The following is a 20193-nucleotide window of genomic DNA, read 5'->3' as shown; positions in this document are numbered from 1 at the left end:
TTAAGTTTTCAAATCTGTAAAGCTTGTTCCCCATTTATTTTTTGTTGTGATTCAGAATTACAAGATATGAAAAACAGTTAACAGTTCTGCCACAAAAGCCTCTAAAGCAGCACACACAAGTTCTAATACGTATCAAAATAGCCATGTGCATTTTTATCAATTTAAAAGTGTCTTTAGAGGTGTCACATCAAGCAAGTGTAAAATATAATAGCTATTATCTCCTCTTTAAAATATCAAACCTGCCACCACAGCATTGAACCATAATCTAAACAGCAAGATTTAGCCTGGAATTTGTAAAGTTATGATTAGAGGGTACTTTTAAAAGCTGGGTTACTAGAACTAAAGGAAAGGAGAAAGATACAAAGCATCTTACACCAAAAAGTATGAATATTTAAAACCAGCCACAAGTGAGTAATACATGTTTAAATTAGAGCATGGTGTAATAAAATTAAATCTGTTGATGACGTAACTCAGCAAAAAAAATTATGGCACTGCCTTGTTCAAGAAAGACAAAGCCACACAATTCTTTGAATTGAATCATCTGTGACCAAAATGCTTTTGTCATCTAAATATTGAAAATAGTCAATATTTCACTTGCAATAATCAATAATATATGGTTTAACAGATCTAGGTAAAGATTTATAACTAAATACGTATAAGTGTAATGTAAAGAAGCCATTACTAATTTCCTCTTTTCAACTGTGTAAATTATTAAATTGAAAATAAAATAGAAAAGAACAAGTCTCATGATTTTGTTCTCATAAAAAGAAATGAAGATTGTTCCATATACTTTTCAGTTATGAAGTGTCCCTAAATGTATTGTGAAACTTCTATGGTTGAATGACATTGAACATTTTAAAATAAATATATTCACAAATACATTACAACACAAATACATTACAATAAAAGTATACAACCAAATCCAGCAGAGGCTGGCATTTCAGAACTGAAGTTCACATACCAAGCCGCCATTAGTCACATACAGAGATCCACCATTTCAACAGAATTATAACTAAACCTCTTCTGCTTCAGGTAACACTTACCCACTTCTCGGTACAATAGAAGGTATTAAATTAATGTGAGCCTTAAAAAAAAAGTCAATAGTTTTCCCAACAGTCTGACTGAGGGCTATTTTTTTTCCCCTGCACAAAAAAAATGAAAGCCCCTATGTAAAAAAGTGTACAAGAATTGAGGCCAATGAGATAAAATACAGAATTTTCCTGGTAATATTTTCATGTTTTGGATGAAGCTGAACCATTTTCCTGGTGATATTTTCATGTTTTGGATGAAGCTGAACCATTAAGCAATGCTGTTTAAATGTCCACAATTCCTTAACCAAAATCCTTTTGGGCCAGATGTTTTTCAGAACTCATAATTTTTTTGATTCTAAAAAGGTAATGTGGGACATCAACAAGATTTTACAAAACACCAGCCCAGAGTCCATGGTAGTACTCTATAATCAAACCCACAGATGCGTCTTCAGGGAAAATCAAGGAATGGTCAGGTGAGGAGGGATAAATGAAAATACAGTAATCTCGCCTCAGTTCAAGTCAGGTTTTGTCACCAACTGGATTATGGCACCAAAGAGAAAAAAACAAACAAACTTGGTTTTCAAAGCTTTTGGATGAGGGACTGTGGACCTGAAAAACATCCCTGATAAGGATGCTCATTTCCTGACAGTTCATATACCAACCTGCTCCTATGCCTAGGCTTAAATTGGGATCATTTCTGCCACTACAGAACAGGGGCGGTCACACTGGTTCAGGTGGCAGATTATCTGGAGCCAACAGTACTCTGTGTGGGACACCTTGAAAAGTGTGAATTAAAGCAACTATTGTTAAAGAGTTAACTTTATTGTCAGACACCATCTTGGACTAGATTTTAATACAGACCGGCAGGTGGAAGAGGCCAAATTTCAAGGAACATTTATGAGAAAAGCATAAAATTGAAAAAATCCCATGTATTAATGTAGCTGTTTTCTTCAAATTAGGAAAATACATCCATTATTCCATTTTAGCAGCCGCGCAGTGTGATTCAACACAGCTTTTGGGAACTACCACTCTCCAAGACTGAAGGACTCAGGAAAGCATTTTGGTATCAGCCCACCCCCAGAAACTATAATGAAGTCATTTCAAGCAACATATCCATTACATCTTAATCTCTTCTGTATTTATCGGTGTTTAAAATACGCCGATCTTGATAAAAAGGCATCATGGATTAAAGTCACTGAACATAGTATTTAAAAATAAAGTCGTGTTCAAAAAGTCAAGGGCAAAAGGTAAAAAAAAAAAAAGGGTTTGCCATGGATTTGTAGGTCTTCAATCTTTTGTAGAACTTGATTTATTTATTCTCACGGGGGTGGACTGGAATGTCCCACTGCCTGAGCATATTTTGTGTAATGCCAGAAGGAGAGGTGCACGATGCCCAGGAAGACTGGGTTCAAGTCAGAGGGGAGCATGCAATGAACAGGGCAAAGCAGGTAGCACTGGCTCAACGCATCGGAGGCACTTACTGTGGAAATCCACTAAAGAAATGGCAGATCCTATAACGTGGAAACAAAGGGGGAGCCCAGAAGACTTCCGGGGCTGGAGAGCTAGAGGGATAAGTGGCTTCCTTACCACGTGGTACAAAAGAACGTGTCCTCAGGGTTGCTGGGGGCTGCATAGAAAGTGCGGGGTGATCGTTTTATCTCAAAACAGGTATCTTCCAAATTGGCCCTGTCATCCTATTTTTTTTTAATGAGTAAAATTTAAATATACTATCTTCGGCTTGTCCTAAACGCTACATATAGGCTACGAGGAGAATTTCACACCTTTAGATTTTTTTCTGTTTATTTCAATTAATTCATGAATTAATGTAAAATGTCAAGTGAAAAATTTTAGCTGGTCTTTTTTTCTTTTTTTTACAAAAATATTACAGCAATATAAGGAAAATTGAAAAGGAAGAGATGTAAACTTTAAGCTTCTAAGATTTTATTTCTCTTCAGAAAGCATTTTAGGAGGCTGCCTTTTCTCATAAATGAAAAATAAAAACTTCCTCTAAGCATCTGAGTCTAAAGAAGACAAGAAAGCATTATTTTTCCTACAGGAAAATATTTATCTATTAAACCCAATCTCCTTACTGTCACTGTACCACCCTCTCCCATCCCCCTTGCAGCTTTATGGGATCAAAGAGAGAGAGAAACCACGTTTCCCCCACTGGGGAGTGAGGCATGTGAACCGCACGGAAGCATCATCCACACTTTTATACATTCAGACTCGCAGTAATGAGTAAAGCTCATCTTGAATAAAAAAATGCCAAGTTAAAAAGAAAAATACAGGCCCCAGAAACCCATAAACTTCTTTCTTGGAGACTGAAAAGTCCTCAAGACTTTTTATATGCCATACAGTACATTTCTAGACCTAATCTCTATGGGAGGGGGGGGTGGGAAATAAATACAAAAAATTTTAAATGATCTCACTGTTCTGTTCCTCACCCTCCTCACCTGCCATTAGTACCCATCCCAGGCCCTCTCCATCTCAGAGCCCAGAAAATCAACCATCTCCTCTTCCGTATTTGCATAGTGTTACTAATATTTTTGGGATTGGGTGCCTCCCCCCTCCCTTGCAGCCAGGCTTCTAAAGGGCATTGGTCTAATCTCTCATATTTGAAAACAAGACATTAGTGTCTGCAGGCCAAAAATTGAATCCCATTTAGCAGCAAGCTGCCCAAATTACTTAGAAACAGTCCTTTCCTCAGGGGTAAGAATTAGGCAGTTTTGTCGGCACCTTCAGATTTTGCTCTTTGCATCATGCAGCGACGAACTACGCTATCAAAACTTCCAAGATAAAACAAAGCAATGATGCGGAAAAGGCCCATGGTGACCACCTGCAAGATAAAGAGAGACCTTTTAGTCCATCCAGCAGCACACGAAATTCATTTCAAGGTGTTTAATAAACAGTTGCCAAGACACGTCTTCTAATCTGCTCCAAGGGTAAGTATAAAGAAAACTTGGTGAATGTCAGTTAAACACTGAGAACGGAATTCGGCTCCTCTGTTCTCCTCTATGCCTGACACACAGCTAACAACAAAAGATTTGTTCAGTGAATAAATTGAAATTATAAAGAGAACAGAATAGATATTCTCAGTAGTTTTAGGATTAAAATAGCTAGGAAAGACCCACTCCAGCATCCCAAATCACCAAGCTACAATCAAGGCTTTTTAGGTTCTGAGCATAAAAGTCAGACTCTCTGGGAAGTGTTGAGAATATTGTGGTGAGAAAAATGCAATCCCTACCCTCAAGGAGCTTGTTCACTAATTGGAAAGACAATCAAGTAAAAAGGCAAGTGGACTCTCCATGGGGTTTGTGTTTTTGTAACTGTCCTGTATTTCAAAATAAGATGTTTAAAAAACAACAAACAAAAACAAAAACAAAAAAAGGCAACTGGAGCTTCGGAGTAAAGAAAGCCATTAACCATGCCTCTTCGCCTTTACTCCTTCCAGTAAAAGACTCACATTAAAACACATCTAAATGGAATTTTGAAAAGGCATAAAGCTACAAAGAGAAATATTTTTCAAATGTGTACAATCTTCAAAAATTTGCCTCCCTTGTACTCTTTGTTCAGAAAGCTAGGAGAAGAGGTGATCAATCAAAATGAGGGGTCAAGACAGAAAGCCAATATCATGTGACACGGGAAGCAGGGACCCAATCAAAGAGACAGAGAAGTTCTGCAGGATGACAGTGACAGGGCCCAGGCATGGAAAAACCACCCTGACGAGCAGGTCTGAAGGCTCTAGGAGAAATTCCTTCCAGAAGATGAACCTAAAATAAAACTTATGTTTCTGGACATCTCCAAAGGACATACAGTCAGTAGAGAACTTGAGATAGAATTAATAATACAGAAAAAGGCCGATAATAATTTCAGGGAAAACAAAAAAGCTGTTCAAGAAAGGAAAAGGGATCATGGTGTATAACTTAGCTCAGGTGTGAATAGCCTTTGCATGGTCATCAAAAGGATTATCTCGAATACCGATAAAACCAAAACTGTAATGTAACTAGAAGGGGAGGGAGGGAACCTGGGAAAGTTGGATACAAGCTGAAGAGTGGAGGGTATGAAAGAGAGCTAAATCCTCATCTTTCACAGAAGTCAATATATGAAAACTGAAAAATATAGTGGAAGTAGCCATCTAATGAGTTTACCTAGAGATATCTACAGGCAAACACCCCAGTTTCAGCTAAAAGAACTCTAGGTGGTTGCCTCTGAGAAGAGAAAATGGGGGACAGGGAGTGAGGGACAGGAACAAGGTTTCATAACAAAACTTGTAAACTGATTCTCTGAACTATGGGCAAGGATAACTGAAAAATGTAAAAGTTTTCAAAGAGAAGGAAAAAAACCTATGAAAAAACAGTTCTGCAGTCTGAAGAGGGAAGTGATTATTTTAATGGTCCCTAGATTGTAAGCTCTTACAGAAGTCAAATCTATTCCTGAATTGTAATGGCTATCTCCAAACTTTGAGATGCCAATCCCTTAGTGTACAACCTGATTGGTCTCTGGAATAATGGGTATCTCTGAGACACCTGAAACTCAGAGCTAGAGCTCGGCAGATATGAATGTCAGTATTAGCGCATACAGCAACTGTTAAAAAAAAAGGCTGAAAAAGAGCCCAGACTTCAATTAGTGATATGAATGAAGCAGATCTGGTTAAGTCTAGAGCAAACCAGGCCAAAGGGTAAAGTTCGAACTATGTTTTAAAACTTCAACTTCCATGTGAGAACAAGGGAAGAGATGTCTATGTGGTGCAGGATCTATATTTTCTAAACAGTGTAACTCTATAGTCGGTTTGTTCAAACACCACAATTACATGGAACTTCGAATAGGAAGTGAGATTTGGTAGGTTAGTATAGGTTAGAGTGAAATAGTGACACATCCCAAAGTAATCTGGGCAGAGAATAAGAATATATTTACAGGGCCCCCCTGAGGAGCTGAGGGAAAGTGCAGAAGTGTTGGACTTCCTCACCTGGACTGATGCTGATGTTGTCACAAATATTAGGACTGGTGGTTTGGTGTGCTGAGCCCTTGATAATGGGACTTGCCCTTATGAAGTTCCTTACTGCAAAGGAGGGGCTAAACTTGAATATAATTGTGCCTAAGAGTCTCCCCGAGTGCCTCTTTGTTGCTCAGATGTGGCCCTCTCTCTCTCTAACTGAGCCACCTTGGCAGGCGAACTCACTGCCCTCCCCCTACACGGGACCTAACTCCCAGGGGTTTAAATCTCCCTGGCAATGCAGGATATGACTCCGGGGGCGCAGGATATGACTCCCGGGGATGAATCTGGACCCAGCATCATGGGATTGAGAATATCTTCTTGACCAAAAAGGGGATGCAAAATGAAACAAAATAAAGTTTCAGTGGCTGAGAGATTTCAAATGGAGTCTGGTGGACATTCTTACGCACTATATAAATAACATCTCTTAGGTTTTAATGTACTGGAATAGCTAGAAGCAAATACCTGAAACTATCAAACTCCAACCCAGTAGTCTGGACTCCTGTAAATGACTGTATAACAATGTAGATTACAAGGGGTGACAGTGTGATTGTGAAAACCTTGTGGATCACACTCCCTTTATCTAGTGTATGGATGGATGAGTAGAAAAATGGGGACAAAAACTAAATGAAAAATAGGGTGGGATGGAGGGGATGATTTGGGTGTTCTTTTTTACTTTTATTTTTTATTCTGATTCTGATTGTTTCTGATGCAAGGAAAATGTTCAGAAATAGATTGTGGTGATGAATGCATAACTATATGATCGTACTATGAACAGCTGACTGTACACCATGGATGACTACATGGTATGTGAATATATTTCAATAACACTGAATTTAATTAAAAAAAAAAAAACAGTTCTGATACAGCATAATAAATTGCTACAAACAGGGGCAAGTCCAAGACACTTAACCCAGACTTGGAGTCAGAAAATTTTCTAGGCAAAGTAACATTTAAGCTGAAAACCAAAGGAAGGATAGAGGTTAGTCAGACAAAGGAAAGCTGAAGACAGAGGAACATAAATAAACTTACAGAAAAAAGCAAAGGGGCAGAGAAAGAAAGAAGACAGGCTAGCAAGGTAAGTGGGGTCGGAGTTCAGCGGGCTTGTGCCCTGTGGTGGAATTTAAGCTTTATCCCTATGAAACAGGGGGAGCTGCTGAAGGTTTTTAAACCCGGTAGATTTAGCAATTTAGAAAACCCAGTGTGGACAATGTGCCGGCGCACGCAGATGCACCTGGGGGCCTGGGGACACCGTGGCCTGGCTCAAGGGAGCAGCTGTCAACCAGCCCTGCTGATTCCTGCCTGGTGACAACATGGACCCTGTGCCAATGGACCTGATTTTGTAACAAAAGCCAGCAATTTGGATTTTTTTATGTGAACTCGAATTTTAAAACAATTTTATTTAAACACATACATTCGCTCCTACCAGATGGAGCAAGCAAAACGCTTTACAGGCACACGGCACAGTGTGTGACTCAGTGGAGGTATCACTGCAGTCCCAAGCCCGAGCCATGTGGTGGCAGAGGGGCTGGGGGCAGTGAAGGGGCGCGAGGGTCCGAATCAGGAGACAGGCAGGATCAGATCCCAGACATGAGGGCAGAAGTAGGGGAGTCAAGGAGGACACCCAGTTCTGGGGGGGGGCACTGGAGTGAACACCAATAGGGAGCCGGAGACCACTGCAGGAGGGCAGGTTTGGCGGTGGGAGGTGGGGGGGGGTGGGGGACAGGATGCTGAGGAAATTAGAAGTTTCATTTTGGACGTGTTGATGCGGAGATGCCTAATCACAGCCCAGTGCAAATGTGTAAAAGGCATTCATGAAATGTTCAAAAATAGATTGGGGTGATGAATGCACAACTGTAAGATGGTACTATGAAAATCTGACTGTATACCATGGATGATTGTATGGTATGTGAATATATCTCAATAAAACTGAATTTAAAAAAAAAAAAAAAAGGCATTCATGCAGAGCTGGGGTTCGGTAAATACCGACGGCGTTGAGTTGTAGATTTGGGCATCGATAATGCGCATCTGGGAGCCACAGAGGGGCCAGGGCCTCCTAGGGAACGGGCAGAATTCACTCATTCACTCAGCTCGAGGGTGTCTAAGTTCCTACCGGTGCCAGGCACTGGCTGCAAGAGGTTTACTGGTGAACGGGACGTGGACCCTGGTCATCAAAGAGTTTCCATCTGTTAGAGTGTCTACCTCCAAGAGGTAATTACAGAATAGTGGATACATTACGGAGTGAAAGGGATCTTAAGATCTCTTAGGCCCAGGAAAGTTCTCAGGGAAATCTCCTGAGTTATTTGAATTTCTAGTCCGAACAGGGGCTACAGCACAAAATGTAGTATTTTAGGAACCATCCATCAGCTTAGGCAGCCCTTTTTCAGGCAGACTTGCCACCCTTGCCTTGCCCTCCACCCCCCAGCATCCCAGGACCTGTCCTTTCACAGCCATCAGTATTTACCTTGAATTGTGTCCCCCAAAAAGGAAATGTTCAAGTCCCAACCCCTGGTGTCTGTGAACCTGGCCTTAACCTAAAATGGGATCTTTGCACATGTAATTGGTTAAGGTGAGGGGATACTAGGTTAGGGCGGGCTCCCAGTCCAAATGATTGTGTCCCTGTAAGAGGAGCGAAAAGCAGACCCAAGGAGGGAAGGAGAGGCAGGGACTGGAGCTGCCACAAGCCAAGGGATGCCTGGGCCAGCCGCAGCTGAATGGAGCGAGGCAGGAGTGTCCCCTAGAGCCTGCAGCAGGGCCCGGCCTGCCATCACCTCGACGTCAGACTCCATGCCTCCAGAAGGGTGAGAGAACAGATTTCTGTTGCTTTAAGTCACCCAGTTTGTGGCTAACTATACATTACTCTCATGACTAATACGTAATTCTCACCACATTACATTATATTAGAATCCCCCTCTTGTCTGTCCCTCCCACTAGACTGTCCGTGCCCCAAGATTGGAGAGCGTGCCTCCTGTCTGCCTCGCATCTGGTTCTCCACCAGCCCGTGGGGCACCTGCACTGCACAGAGCAGCTGCTTGGTATGTTCTGTGTGTCCTGGACAAAATGAGACGTCCCATAGGGGCAGGGATTGTGTCCAAGCCTCAACTTGTATCTCCCTAAGCCACCTGTGACCTGCCTCACCTGGAAATGGGTTTCTAGTCTAATTTATCAATTCTTTTATGCAGGGTCACCCCTAAGCCACTCCAGGCAGAAGAGAATTCCATTTTTCAAAACACTGCACAGCAGTGATTCTCAGGTGAAAATCTGGATCAACAACTCAACAGCAGGGCAGTGTTTTCTGTCTATTTTGGCAATGCCCGGCACAGGAGACTTCTCTTCCCAGTCTAAATTCCTTAAAGCTATACCTTTAACCTATTTCCTATTTATCCCTGGTAGAGAAGAGAGAAATTAGAAACTTCCAATAAAAATTCTTCACACCCTAGCATAAAGTTACTAAGTCTTCCCTCAACCTTTTCTCATCAAAGCTTAATGAGAGGCAGTTTTTGTCTGTCTGTCTGTCTGTCTGTTTAAAGACCTGGGCAGTGCTTACCTGCTGGAGCCCTTCTGTAATAGAAGTCACTGGAGCCATCCCACAGGTCACAGACGAGAGCATGTACCCATCTGAGCCAATGGAACTGTTGAAATTTCCTTGCTAAAACAGAAAGAAGAGAAAAGAAAGAGGGACTAGTGGTAACATGGAAAGGAATCAGTTCACCATATCGGCAACGTGGCAGTGGGTTAGTTGACTCTCGGCAGAATAAGTGGGTAACACACATACCAAGCTCACAGGTAAAGCCGGGACCTTGGCAATGTCATGGGCTTATTGCTGTTATTTTTAATGAATTTATAAATATTTTTTAAATTACACAATTCAATTTCTAATGAGACACATATCAGCAAATGTAACCCATATCAACAAAAGCTCTTTAGGGTTGTCAATAACTTGTTAAAAGTATAAAGTAGTCCTGAGATGAAAAAGTTTGAAGACTGCCTGACTAAAGGAATCCTGCCAAAATACAGAGGGCTATTTAGGATCATTAAAAGCAATGCGTGTTTGCTTGGACTTGAGAAGCAGGAAAACAAAGTACCACCCATGTACTTGCACCGACTTCCTATGCCTTTATTTATTTATTTTTTAATTGAGGTGAATTCACAGAAAATTAATCATTTTAAAGTGAACACATCAGTGGTGTTCAGTACATCACAAATAGTTCCAAAACATTTTCATTACCCCAAAAAGGAAACTCCATACCCATCAAGCCGTCAGTCCCTATTGCCCACTTCCCCCGAGGCCTGGAAACCACCATCTATTTTCTTTCCCTGTGGATGTCCTGTTCTGGATATTTCATGTGAATGGAGTCATACAATATGGGGCCTTTTGTGCCTGGCTTCATTCACTTAGCCTAATGTTTTCAAGGTTCATCTAGTTGTAGCATGTATCAGTACCTCATTCCTTTTTAGAGCTGAGTAAGATCCCACTATATGGCTGTATCACAATTTAGCCTTCCATCCATCCACAGACACTGGGCTATTTCCACCCTTCTGCTTTTGTGAATGATGCTGCTATAGACGTGTATGTCTGTACTTGCCTGAGTCCCTGTTTTCAGTCCTTTGGGGCATATCCCTAGGAGTGGAATTGGGGAGTCATATGGTAATTCTCTGTTTAGCTTTTTGAGGAACCGCCAACTGTTTTCCACAGTGGCTGCACCATTTTACATGCCTACCAGCAGTGTTTGTTGGCTCCATTTCCCTGGAGAACCCTGGATTAATACAGAGGTTATTCTTCTAAAAAGTAATACATGGTTTCTAAAGATTCCAGTTTTGATTCAAAGTAAACCCAATAGCCTGGAAAGCTTATCAACTGGGTTGTCATGATGATGATGGACGGGTTGCATTTTCTTAGTTAACCTTTGCAAAAATGATATGGGGGAGTAGGAAGGGGAAAGAAAACTCCTGAGTCAACGAGCCTAGTAACAAGGTACTAAAATCATGTAAAACCAAAAGTACTATGGAGCAGAAGAAAGCTGGCAACACACTGTCTACAGTGCAAGTTATTCACACATTGTGGACAGAGCTTACTTAAATCTGTTTCTAAAGTTAAGATACCAAATTCGTTTTCAGGAATCAATTAATATTTCATCAATAAAGTATCTAAGGGAGGAAAAGCAAAGTCCATATTAGATATGATAAACCTATTTGCCCAAAAAAGTAGAATAACTTATGTTTTGAGATAAGCCCTTGGACAAATACCTTTTCAGAAATCTATCATTACACCCATTAATAAAGAAAACAAAGCAAGGATTTTACTTACTATGGCGTCTTTAACAATTTGTTTGGCCACCTGTTCTGGTTTGCAAACAGACGTGGTCTCTGAAATAAGTCGGGTCTCCAAAGGCTTAAAGTGGGGGAGAAAAGTACATGTCAATACCATCATTGTCCATTAAATAAATATAACTCATTCTTACAGCCTCCAGACTTACCGACAATTGCAATTTTCTACCTTTGAGCAGATTCATATTTTCAAAGGGTCATCTGGATGCTAAATCAGGATCTGCCCCGTTACTGTGTATGAAACTCAGCCCTGTAGCAGAAGCAAGATGAGGAGACCCCCGCACCCCCGTGGGACATAAGGACCATCAAGGCCAGAGTGAGAACACATTGTGGAAAGCAAGCTCAGAAAACTGCCCTCTCTGAGCCCTCCCGACGGCTGGTGTTTATGCAGAGGAAGCCGGCGGCTGTAACCAGCATCACCTGTGACCACCCTTCAGGCCAGCAGGGGACAGATGCCAGTCCACAGAGCTGAGGCCCCGGACAGGGGAGGCCCCAGCCCAACCCCTGCCCAAGAAGATCAGCCTGCCCAGAAGGAGAGAGGAGACAGAGAAGGAGCTGCTTCCGAGAAAATATCAAATGGTCCCTATCTCGGCTGCAGGCCAGTAACCTGGCTGGTGCTTGAGAACCCCAAACCTTGGCCTTTTTTGGCCTTTTGTTCTTCAAAAGGTGGTTGAAGGTCCATCTCAATTGTCACCTCACTCAGCCTTTCCTGGATTCTTATCTGGAATCTGGAAGTAGGCTTTCTCTTTCTCTCCCTCCCTCCTTTGAATGCATCTGCCTTATATTATAGCTACTTATGTATTTGCATTTTATCTTCTAAGTTCCTTATAGGCAGGGTCTTTTTTTTCATTTATCTCTGAATCTTCTTTATGGCTCTTTGCACACAAGTACTCCAAATGTTTAAGGGAGAGGGAGTTTGAATTAGAAATTTCAAAACTAAAGCATTAAACTACATGAGAATGTAAATTTTATATAATATATAGGCCTAAAACAATTACATATATATATATATATATATATATATATATATACACATATACTTTTTTTTTCCTTAAAATAGAAAAGCAAAGCATTTCATAAAAGTCAAGTATTTCTGCAGGGATCTGAACTGAGAAGGTGCCAGTGTTCATTTTTTCTGACCGCTAGGCTGACGTTTGGTTAACAGTGTTGGATACACGTGAGATTTAAAAGCACAATAGCGCTCCCTAAAGGACCCACAGGCCAACGTGGAATTTTACTCAACCAAAGGAGCCACTCCAGCATTTTACGAAGGGAGAAAACCCAACTTAACACCTAAGCTAAATCTTAACAAAGAAATCACCACCTTTTGCCAACCCTGGCGAGACACTAAAAGACACTTTCCCAGTGTTATAAATTTGTTTAGCAGATGTGCTTATCCTAAGACAGAACATATGGCTTACGCTTCTCTGAAATAGTAGTAATTTAAGAAAAGGCAGAGCCTAAGAGAAAAATAGGGGGAAAAGCTCCTAAATCATAAGCATCTTTATAAATACAGTCTATGGCGCCTACATGTCCATTTTTACATGGAGGAGATTCACATTTACTAAGAATTACTATAAAAGATAAGAAAACTAAAATCAACTGAAGTTCAAAGTGATCAGTTCTGAATGATTCCTTTCTTCCCCACTTTATTTATGCATTTGTTCAGGAACAAGGCATTGTTCCAGGCAAAGAGGAAATTCCGTTGAATAGCATACAAAGTTCGCATTCTGCTGAGGGTGAATGGCAGCTATTTTATGCAAGTGTATGCACAGGTATGTATGTGAATACACATGTGTGTACTTATATGTATATGTGTGCATGTGTGTATATGTATATGTGTATATGGTATGGTAAGTACAATGGAGGAAAATAAAGCAAGGTAAGAGGATGGTGAAAGACCGGGTCGGGGCAGGGGGGATATTTTAGATATGGAGTGTCAGGGGAGTCCTCTCCAAGGGGACATCTGAACAGAGACTGAATGAAGCAAGGGAGCGAGTGATTTAAACCTCGAAAGCAAGGGAAAGGCACGAGCAAGGCCCTAAGGTGAGGGCAGGCCTGGCGAGCTCACGGAAGAGAAAGGGATGCAGCGTCGCTGAGCTCCCGAAGAGTGAGAAAGGTGCTCAGCAAGCGGGTCGAAGCCAGACAGCGTGGGGCCTTAGGGCCTTCGGATTTCATCCCAGCAACACTGGGGCCACGAGAGCCACCCTCTCCCCACACACTGCTGCCGACATGTGCTATTTAATTTTAATGTTAAATTAGTTAGAGTGATAAAAGAAGTAAAACATCAGGTTCTCAGTCCCACCAGCCACGGCGTGACAACCACATTGGAAAGCGCAGACAGGGAACATTTCTGTCACCAAGGTTCTACTGGACAAAGGCTGCGTAAGAGGGTTTTGAACAGGAGACGGACAGACCTGATTTATGCTTTAAAAGGATCACTGGGTGCTATATGAAGAACACACCATAGGGTAGGGGGTAAGAATAGAAACAGGCAGATTAGGCAAAAGGCTATTAAAATAGCTCAGGAGAAATAATTGTGGCTATTGCTACTAGGATGGTAGCAAAGATGTGGTCTAAAAAAAGTCAAATTAGGAATCTGTCCTGATAATAGAGCCAAGAGGATTTTCAGGTCAAGTGGAGGTGGGATGTGAGAGAAAGAATCAAAGCTGGCTTCAAGGTCTGCAGCCTAAGCAACTAGGTAAATAGTGGGGGGCAGTAACGAGATGGAAGAGAATGAGCTGGAGTGGAGAGAAGGAAACCAAAGGTTCAGTTTTGTTTTGTTTTGTTGTTAGAGAAGTTATGGGTTTACAGAAAAATCATGCATAAAGTACAGGATTCCCATATACCACCCTATTATTAACTCCCTGCATTGGTGTGGTACATTTGTTACAACTGATGAAAGCTCATTTTAATAATTGTATTATTAACTTTAGTTCATGGTTTAACTTAGGATTCACTGTGCTGTAGTTTCATAAATTTTTTAAAAAAAACTTTATTCTAGCAACATATATACAACCTAAAATTTCTCCTTTTAACTGACATTCAAATATATAATTCGGTGCTAATTATATTCACAATGTTGTGCTACAATCACCAACATCCATTACCAAAACTTTTCTATCATCCCAAACAGAATTTTAAGCCTTAATTCCCTACTCCCTACCCCCACCCCAACCAAGGGAACTTACATTCTAGATTCTGGCACCATCAATTTGCTTATTCTAATTATGTCATATCACTGAAATCACACAATACTTGTCCTTTTGTGTCTGGCTTATTTCACTCAACATGATCTCTTCGAGGTTGATCCATGTTGTCGCATGTACCAGGACTTCAGTCCTTTTTACATCTATAATACTCCATTGTATGTTTATACCATATTTTATTTTTCCATTCATCAGGTGATGGACACTTGGGTTGCTTCCATCTTTTGGCAGCTGTGAATAATGCTGCTATGAACATCAGTGTGCAAATATCTGTCGCAGTCTCTGCTTTCAGTTCTTTTGGGTATATACCTAGAAGCGGGATTGCTGGGTCATATGGTAATTTTATACTTAAGTTTCTGAGGAACCGCCAAACTGCCTTCCACAGCAGCTGCACCATTCTACATTCCCACCAACAATGAATGCGTGTTCCTATTTTGCCACAGCCTCTCTAACACTTGTTATTTTGTTTTTTCAGTAGTAGCCATGCTAGAAGGTGTGAAACGGTATTTCATTGTATTTTGACTTGTATTTCCCTGATGACTAAAGATGTTGACTATCTTTTCACGTGCATATCTTTTTTGGAGAAATGTCTATTCAAGTCTTTTGCTCATTTTTTAATTGGGTTGTTTGTCTTTTTGGTGTTGAGTTGAAGTTTCCAAATATTTTCTCCCAGCGTGTAGGCTATCTTTTTACTTTCATGATAAAGTCCTTTGATGCACAAAATTTTCTAATTTTCATGAAGTCCCATTTATCTATTTTTTCTTTTGTTGCTTGTCCTTTCAGTGTAACATGTAAGAAATCATGGTCTAATACAAGTTCCTGAAGATGCCTCCCTGTGTTTTCTTTTAGGAGTTTTATAGTTATATAAAACTATACAATATAGTTATATTTAGGTCTTTATTCCATTTTGAGTTGATTTGTGTATATGGTGTGAGGTGGAAGTCCACCTTCCTCCTTTTGCAAATGGATATGCAGTTTTCCCAGCACCATTTGTTGAAGAGACTATTCTTTCCCAATTGAGTGGTTTTTGTCCATGTCAAAAATTGACTGGCCATAGATGTGAGGGGTGATATCTGAACTCCAAATTCGATTCCATTGGTCTATATTTCTGTCCTTCTTCCAGTACCATGCTGTTTTTATTACTGTGACTTTGTAATGAGTTCTAAGATCAGGTAGTATGAGTCCTACAAATTCATTCAGGGTCCCTTACCCTTCCATATAAATTTGATGACTGGCTTTTTCATTTCTGCAAAGAAGGCTGTTGGAATTTTTATTGAGATTGCATTTAATCTGTAAATCACTTTGGACAGAACTGACATCTTAACAATATTTTGTCTTCCAAACCATGAACACGAATGCCCTTCCCTTTATTTAGGTCTTCTTTGATTTCTTTTAGCAACATCTTGTACTTTTCTGGGTACAGGTCCTTTAAACTTAGATTTACCTCTAGATATTTGATTCTTTTGGTTGCTATTGTAAATGGAATTTTTTTTCTTGATTTCTTCTTCCAATTGTTCATTACTTGTGTATAGAAACACTACTGATTTTTGGGTGCTGATCCTGCGTACCCCACCACTTTGTCAAATTCATTGATTAGTTCTAAGAGCTTTGTTGTGAATTTTTCAGGATTTTCTGTATATAGGATCATATCATCTGCAAATAGAGAAATAGGGATTTTATGTCTTTCTCTGGCACCAGGAAGCTACACCAGGGGCCAGACGCCACTGCAGCCTGATGCAAGCCTGGGGGAAAGGCACTGGCAATCACAGCCCAGAGAGAGCAATTTCCTGGTATTTACCGTAACTTACCACTTCTTCCTCCCCCTCTCCCCTGGATGCTGTCCAGTGATCTACTGGGCGCTGGAGTTTCTGCCTGTTTAATAGATGTTCTGGTGGAGGAACCAATTCCTAGAGCTTTCTGCTCTGCCATCTTCCCCCTTATCTAAAACAAAGGTTCAGTTTTTGACAGTTAAGTCTGAGGTGCCCATTAGACATCCAAGAGGAGACAGTGACCAGGCAATCAGATATTTAAATTCAGGGGAAAGAATATTATTTTTAAAGAACACCATCTCATTAATTAAACATACAGTCTATACATCGCAGAGAAAAACCTTTGTTAATGAAATAAGGCTTCAGAGATGATCAGCAAAAATGCTGGTCTTTGAAAATGATGACTGAATTCTCTAGGATTCAAAATGAAAGTTCCAGAAAGTTCAGAGGCCTTTAGCTAGTCCATAAATTGAAAAGAACTCATTTTCTGATCGAATAGTAATCCCTTTGAAATGCGCTATTGAAAAGCCCACTGCTTGGACCACAAATATGAAATTCTGTGGACAGCATCGAAGTCATTAGGTCTTTATTCACGGTTTTATCTTTTTTCACTGTTAGTTTCAGCTAAGTAGGTTCCAGCTGACTTCTCCAGGTGGGATACACAAGGAGAGACAAAGAGAAAACAATCCAGGGCTAGGAGTGATCAGTCGGAACTAGAAGGGGATGCTCTGAGAAAATGCCCTTTCTAGGAAGAACGGGGTGAATACATGAAGAGAAAAGAGATTGAGGAACTTCTCCACCTCCAGCCCCTCTTCATAATCCACGGACTTGCTAAAAAACACAACTGAGTACACAATGCTCCTGCTTAAAACAACCCTCCATGCTTCCCACAATCAGAAAGTTCAAGTTCAAGCCCTCCAACTTGGCACAGAAGGCCCTGCACAGTCCAGCCCCAGACACCTTTCCAGCCTCTTGCTCCAAACCCCCAAAGTCCTCAAGCTCCAGGTCCCTCGTTCCCCAAACGTGCCCGCTTTCTGAGCCTCCTGGTTCCAAGAAGATTGCTACTCAAACGTCAATATTCATTTCAAGTGTCACCTCGTGATACCTTCCCAATTCTCTATCCCAACTAGTTGTTCCTACCACAGTTTGAACATTCCTCCATCTGAGCAATTATGACTCTGCACTGTACCTATCTATTTAAACATCTGGCTCCCTCAGCAGATGCCCACTCCTAAACAGCAGTGTCATTTTGTTACTCATCTCGTCCTTCCATCTCCTTCACAGCACCTAGGACACTGGAGGCACAGTACATGGGGAAGGGAGGAAAGAGGGAGCTATCAAAAATCCATTTCAGACTTCTGATTAGCATGACGAAGTGAGCACCTGCATTTACCTCTGCCTTCCCCACCATCTCGGCCCCAAGAACCCCACTTTTAAAATTACAGTACAGGAATAAAGGCTAAATCCAAAAGGAAAAGAGAAGATGAGAGGAAATGACAGTGAACAAGATGGGTCAACAAAATTTTTCAGGCCAAAGTGAACAGATGGATGTTAACAATGTAGCAGACTGGAGGAGGCTTTCCTGCTATGCAAAGGCCAGCAAGAAAAGCCAACTTGTACTGCAGAAGCCAAGACTCAGAAGTGACAGGAATACATGGTAGGGCTAAAACCAGGGTGACTGGTGCACAGCCTTGAAATGCATCAGCCAGACTCCCAAATCTACACACACACACACACACACACACAATGACAGAAGATTTACAGTTTACTCTCTGGGGAAGTTAAATCAGAGACTCTTAATTCCAGGACACCAGCTTCTACTAAGAGCATTTATGAGGCACCTCGCTGAAAACAGGGAAATGAATCAAAAGTTGGTGCACTGAACGGTGAGCTCCCCAGCCCTCTTGCCCTGCCTGGCTCCCACAATGCAGACAGCAGGCAGAATGTGTGACTCCTCGCTGGGAAGACTGACCGAACCTGAGGAAAGGTGAGCAGATGCTGAGAGTTGAGAGTCTTGTCATGAAATAACCACTTTTCCTCCTGTTTGAGAAGCCAGAACTTTGCAGTTGGCATTTTAGTGCCTCATTCTTAAATATGGACAATCAGGGAGCGCCAGACATCTGAGGAAATCCTCAAACAACAACAGAGAAAAGACCTCAGAAGATACAAACAATGCAGGGAAAGGAAGAAAATTTCAAGCACGCAAACAAACAACAAATCCAAAACCAAAAGCCCTGAATCAATATCCTTAAAAATAAAAGAAGATATGAAATCCATGAAACAAAGCAAGAAATATAAGAAATATATTTTTAAAAATTCAGAGAAAAGAGACCTAATATTTTTAACCAATCAGAAGAAATAAAAATTTCAACAAAGAAGTTGAAGGATAAAGTTAAAACTAGAAAGTGGAACAAAAAAACACAGAGATAGACTCCCCCGCTACGTGGGATCAGACACCCAGGGGAGTGAATCTCCCTGGCAACGTGGAATATGACTCCCGGGGAGGAATGTAGACCCGGCATTGTGGGACGGAGAACATCTTCTTGACCAAAAGGGGGATGTGAAAGGAAATGAAATAAGCTTCAGTGGCAGAGATTCCAAAAGGAGCCGAGAGGTCACTCTGGTGGGCACTCTTATGCACACTTTAGACAACCCTTTTTAGGTTCTAATGAATTGGGGTAGCTGGCGGTAGATACCTGAAACTATCAAATTACAACCCAGAACCCATGAATCTCTAAGACAATTGTATAAAAATGTAGCTTATGAGGGGTGACAATGGGATTGGGAAAGCCATAGGACCACACTCCCCTTTGTCTAGTTTATGGATGGATGAGGAGAAAAATAGGGGAAGGAAACAAACAAACAAAGTCACCCAGTGTTCTTTTTTACTTTAATTGCTCTTTTTCACTTTAATTATTATTCTTGTTATTTTTGTGTGTGTGGTAATGAAGGTGTCAGGGACTGATTTAGGTGATGAATGTACAACTATGTAATGGTACTGTGAACAATCAAATGTACGATTTGTTTTGTATGACTGCGTGGTATGTGAATATATCTCAATAAAATGAATATTAAAAAAAAAAAAAACAAAAAACACAGAGATAGAAAACGAGAGAAAAGAAAAGGAAATTAGAGGCTTCATCCCAGAGTCTAACATCTGAACAGAAGCTCCAGAAAGAATAAACAGTTGAAATACTTTGGAAGGAAAGAAATTACCAAAGAAATAATACTATAAAATTTTCCAGAACCAAAGTTCTTGAGTTGACTGAATGAAAGGGCTAATTTAGTTCCTAACATGGTAAATGTAAAGACTCACACCAAAATACATCAGAAAAAGATAAAACAGGATAAAAAACTTTCACACACAACTAAAAAATAGATCTTATTGGATTGGGAATCAAAATGGCATTAGATTGCCAAAAGAAACTCTGGAAGTTGGAATTCAATGGAGAAATGCCCACAAAAATTAGAGGAACATTATTTCCAACCCAGACTTCTGTAACCAACAAAATAATCCATTAAGAATAAAGGGAAAATAAGGGCATTTTCAGAAGTCCAAGTGCTAAAAAAAAATTCTACCTCTGATGTGCCCTTTTCCTTACTAAGTTAGTGCAGAATAACTCCACCAAACAAAGAGGAAGAGGATCCAACAAAGGAAAGGCGGAAAGGGGAAGTGCTTTCAATTGGAGTCTCGAGACCACTGCAAAGCAGCAGAGCTCCAGACTGGGGCAGGAAGATGGGTCTGCAGGAGAAAGAGGGTGAAACTTGCAGAATATCTAATGGGTTTAAACAGATCAAAAGGAGATTTTCAGTTGTCTGAATGTGGGAATGAATTAGTTATAGATGCTATACAGAACTAAGCA

General features: G+C 40.7%; 1 protein-coding gene across 1 annotated transcript in view; it reads right to left on the bottom strand.

Annotated features, from left to right (window-relative positions):
• Positions 1-20193, bottom strand: part of KDSR (3-ketodihydrosphingosine reductase) — a 59657-nt gene continuing 39464 nt past the window's right edge. The window contains exons 8-10 of the mRNA XM_037805933.1: positions 11333-11416; positions 9572-9673; positions 1-3867 (exon numbers count right to left, since the gene is read on the bottom strand). Coding sequence (XP_037661861.1) covers positions 3748-3867; positions 9572-9673; positions 11333-11416 — 306 coding nt within the window. The 3' untranslated portion in view covers positions 1-3747. The remainder of the gene's footprint in view (positions 3868-9571; positions 9674-11332; positions 11417-20193) is intronic.

This window comes from Choloepus didactylus, chromosome 16 (assembly GCF_015220235.1).
Source record: "Choloepus didactylus isolate mChoDid1 chromosome 16, mChoDid1.pri, whole genome shotgun sequence".
NCBI lineage: Eukaryota > Metazoa > Chordata > Mammalia > Pilosa > Megalonychidae > Choloepus > Choloepus didactylus.
This window is presented reverse-complemented; position numbering and strand designations above follow the sequence as displayed.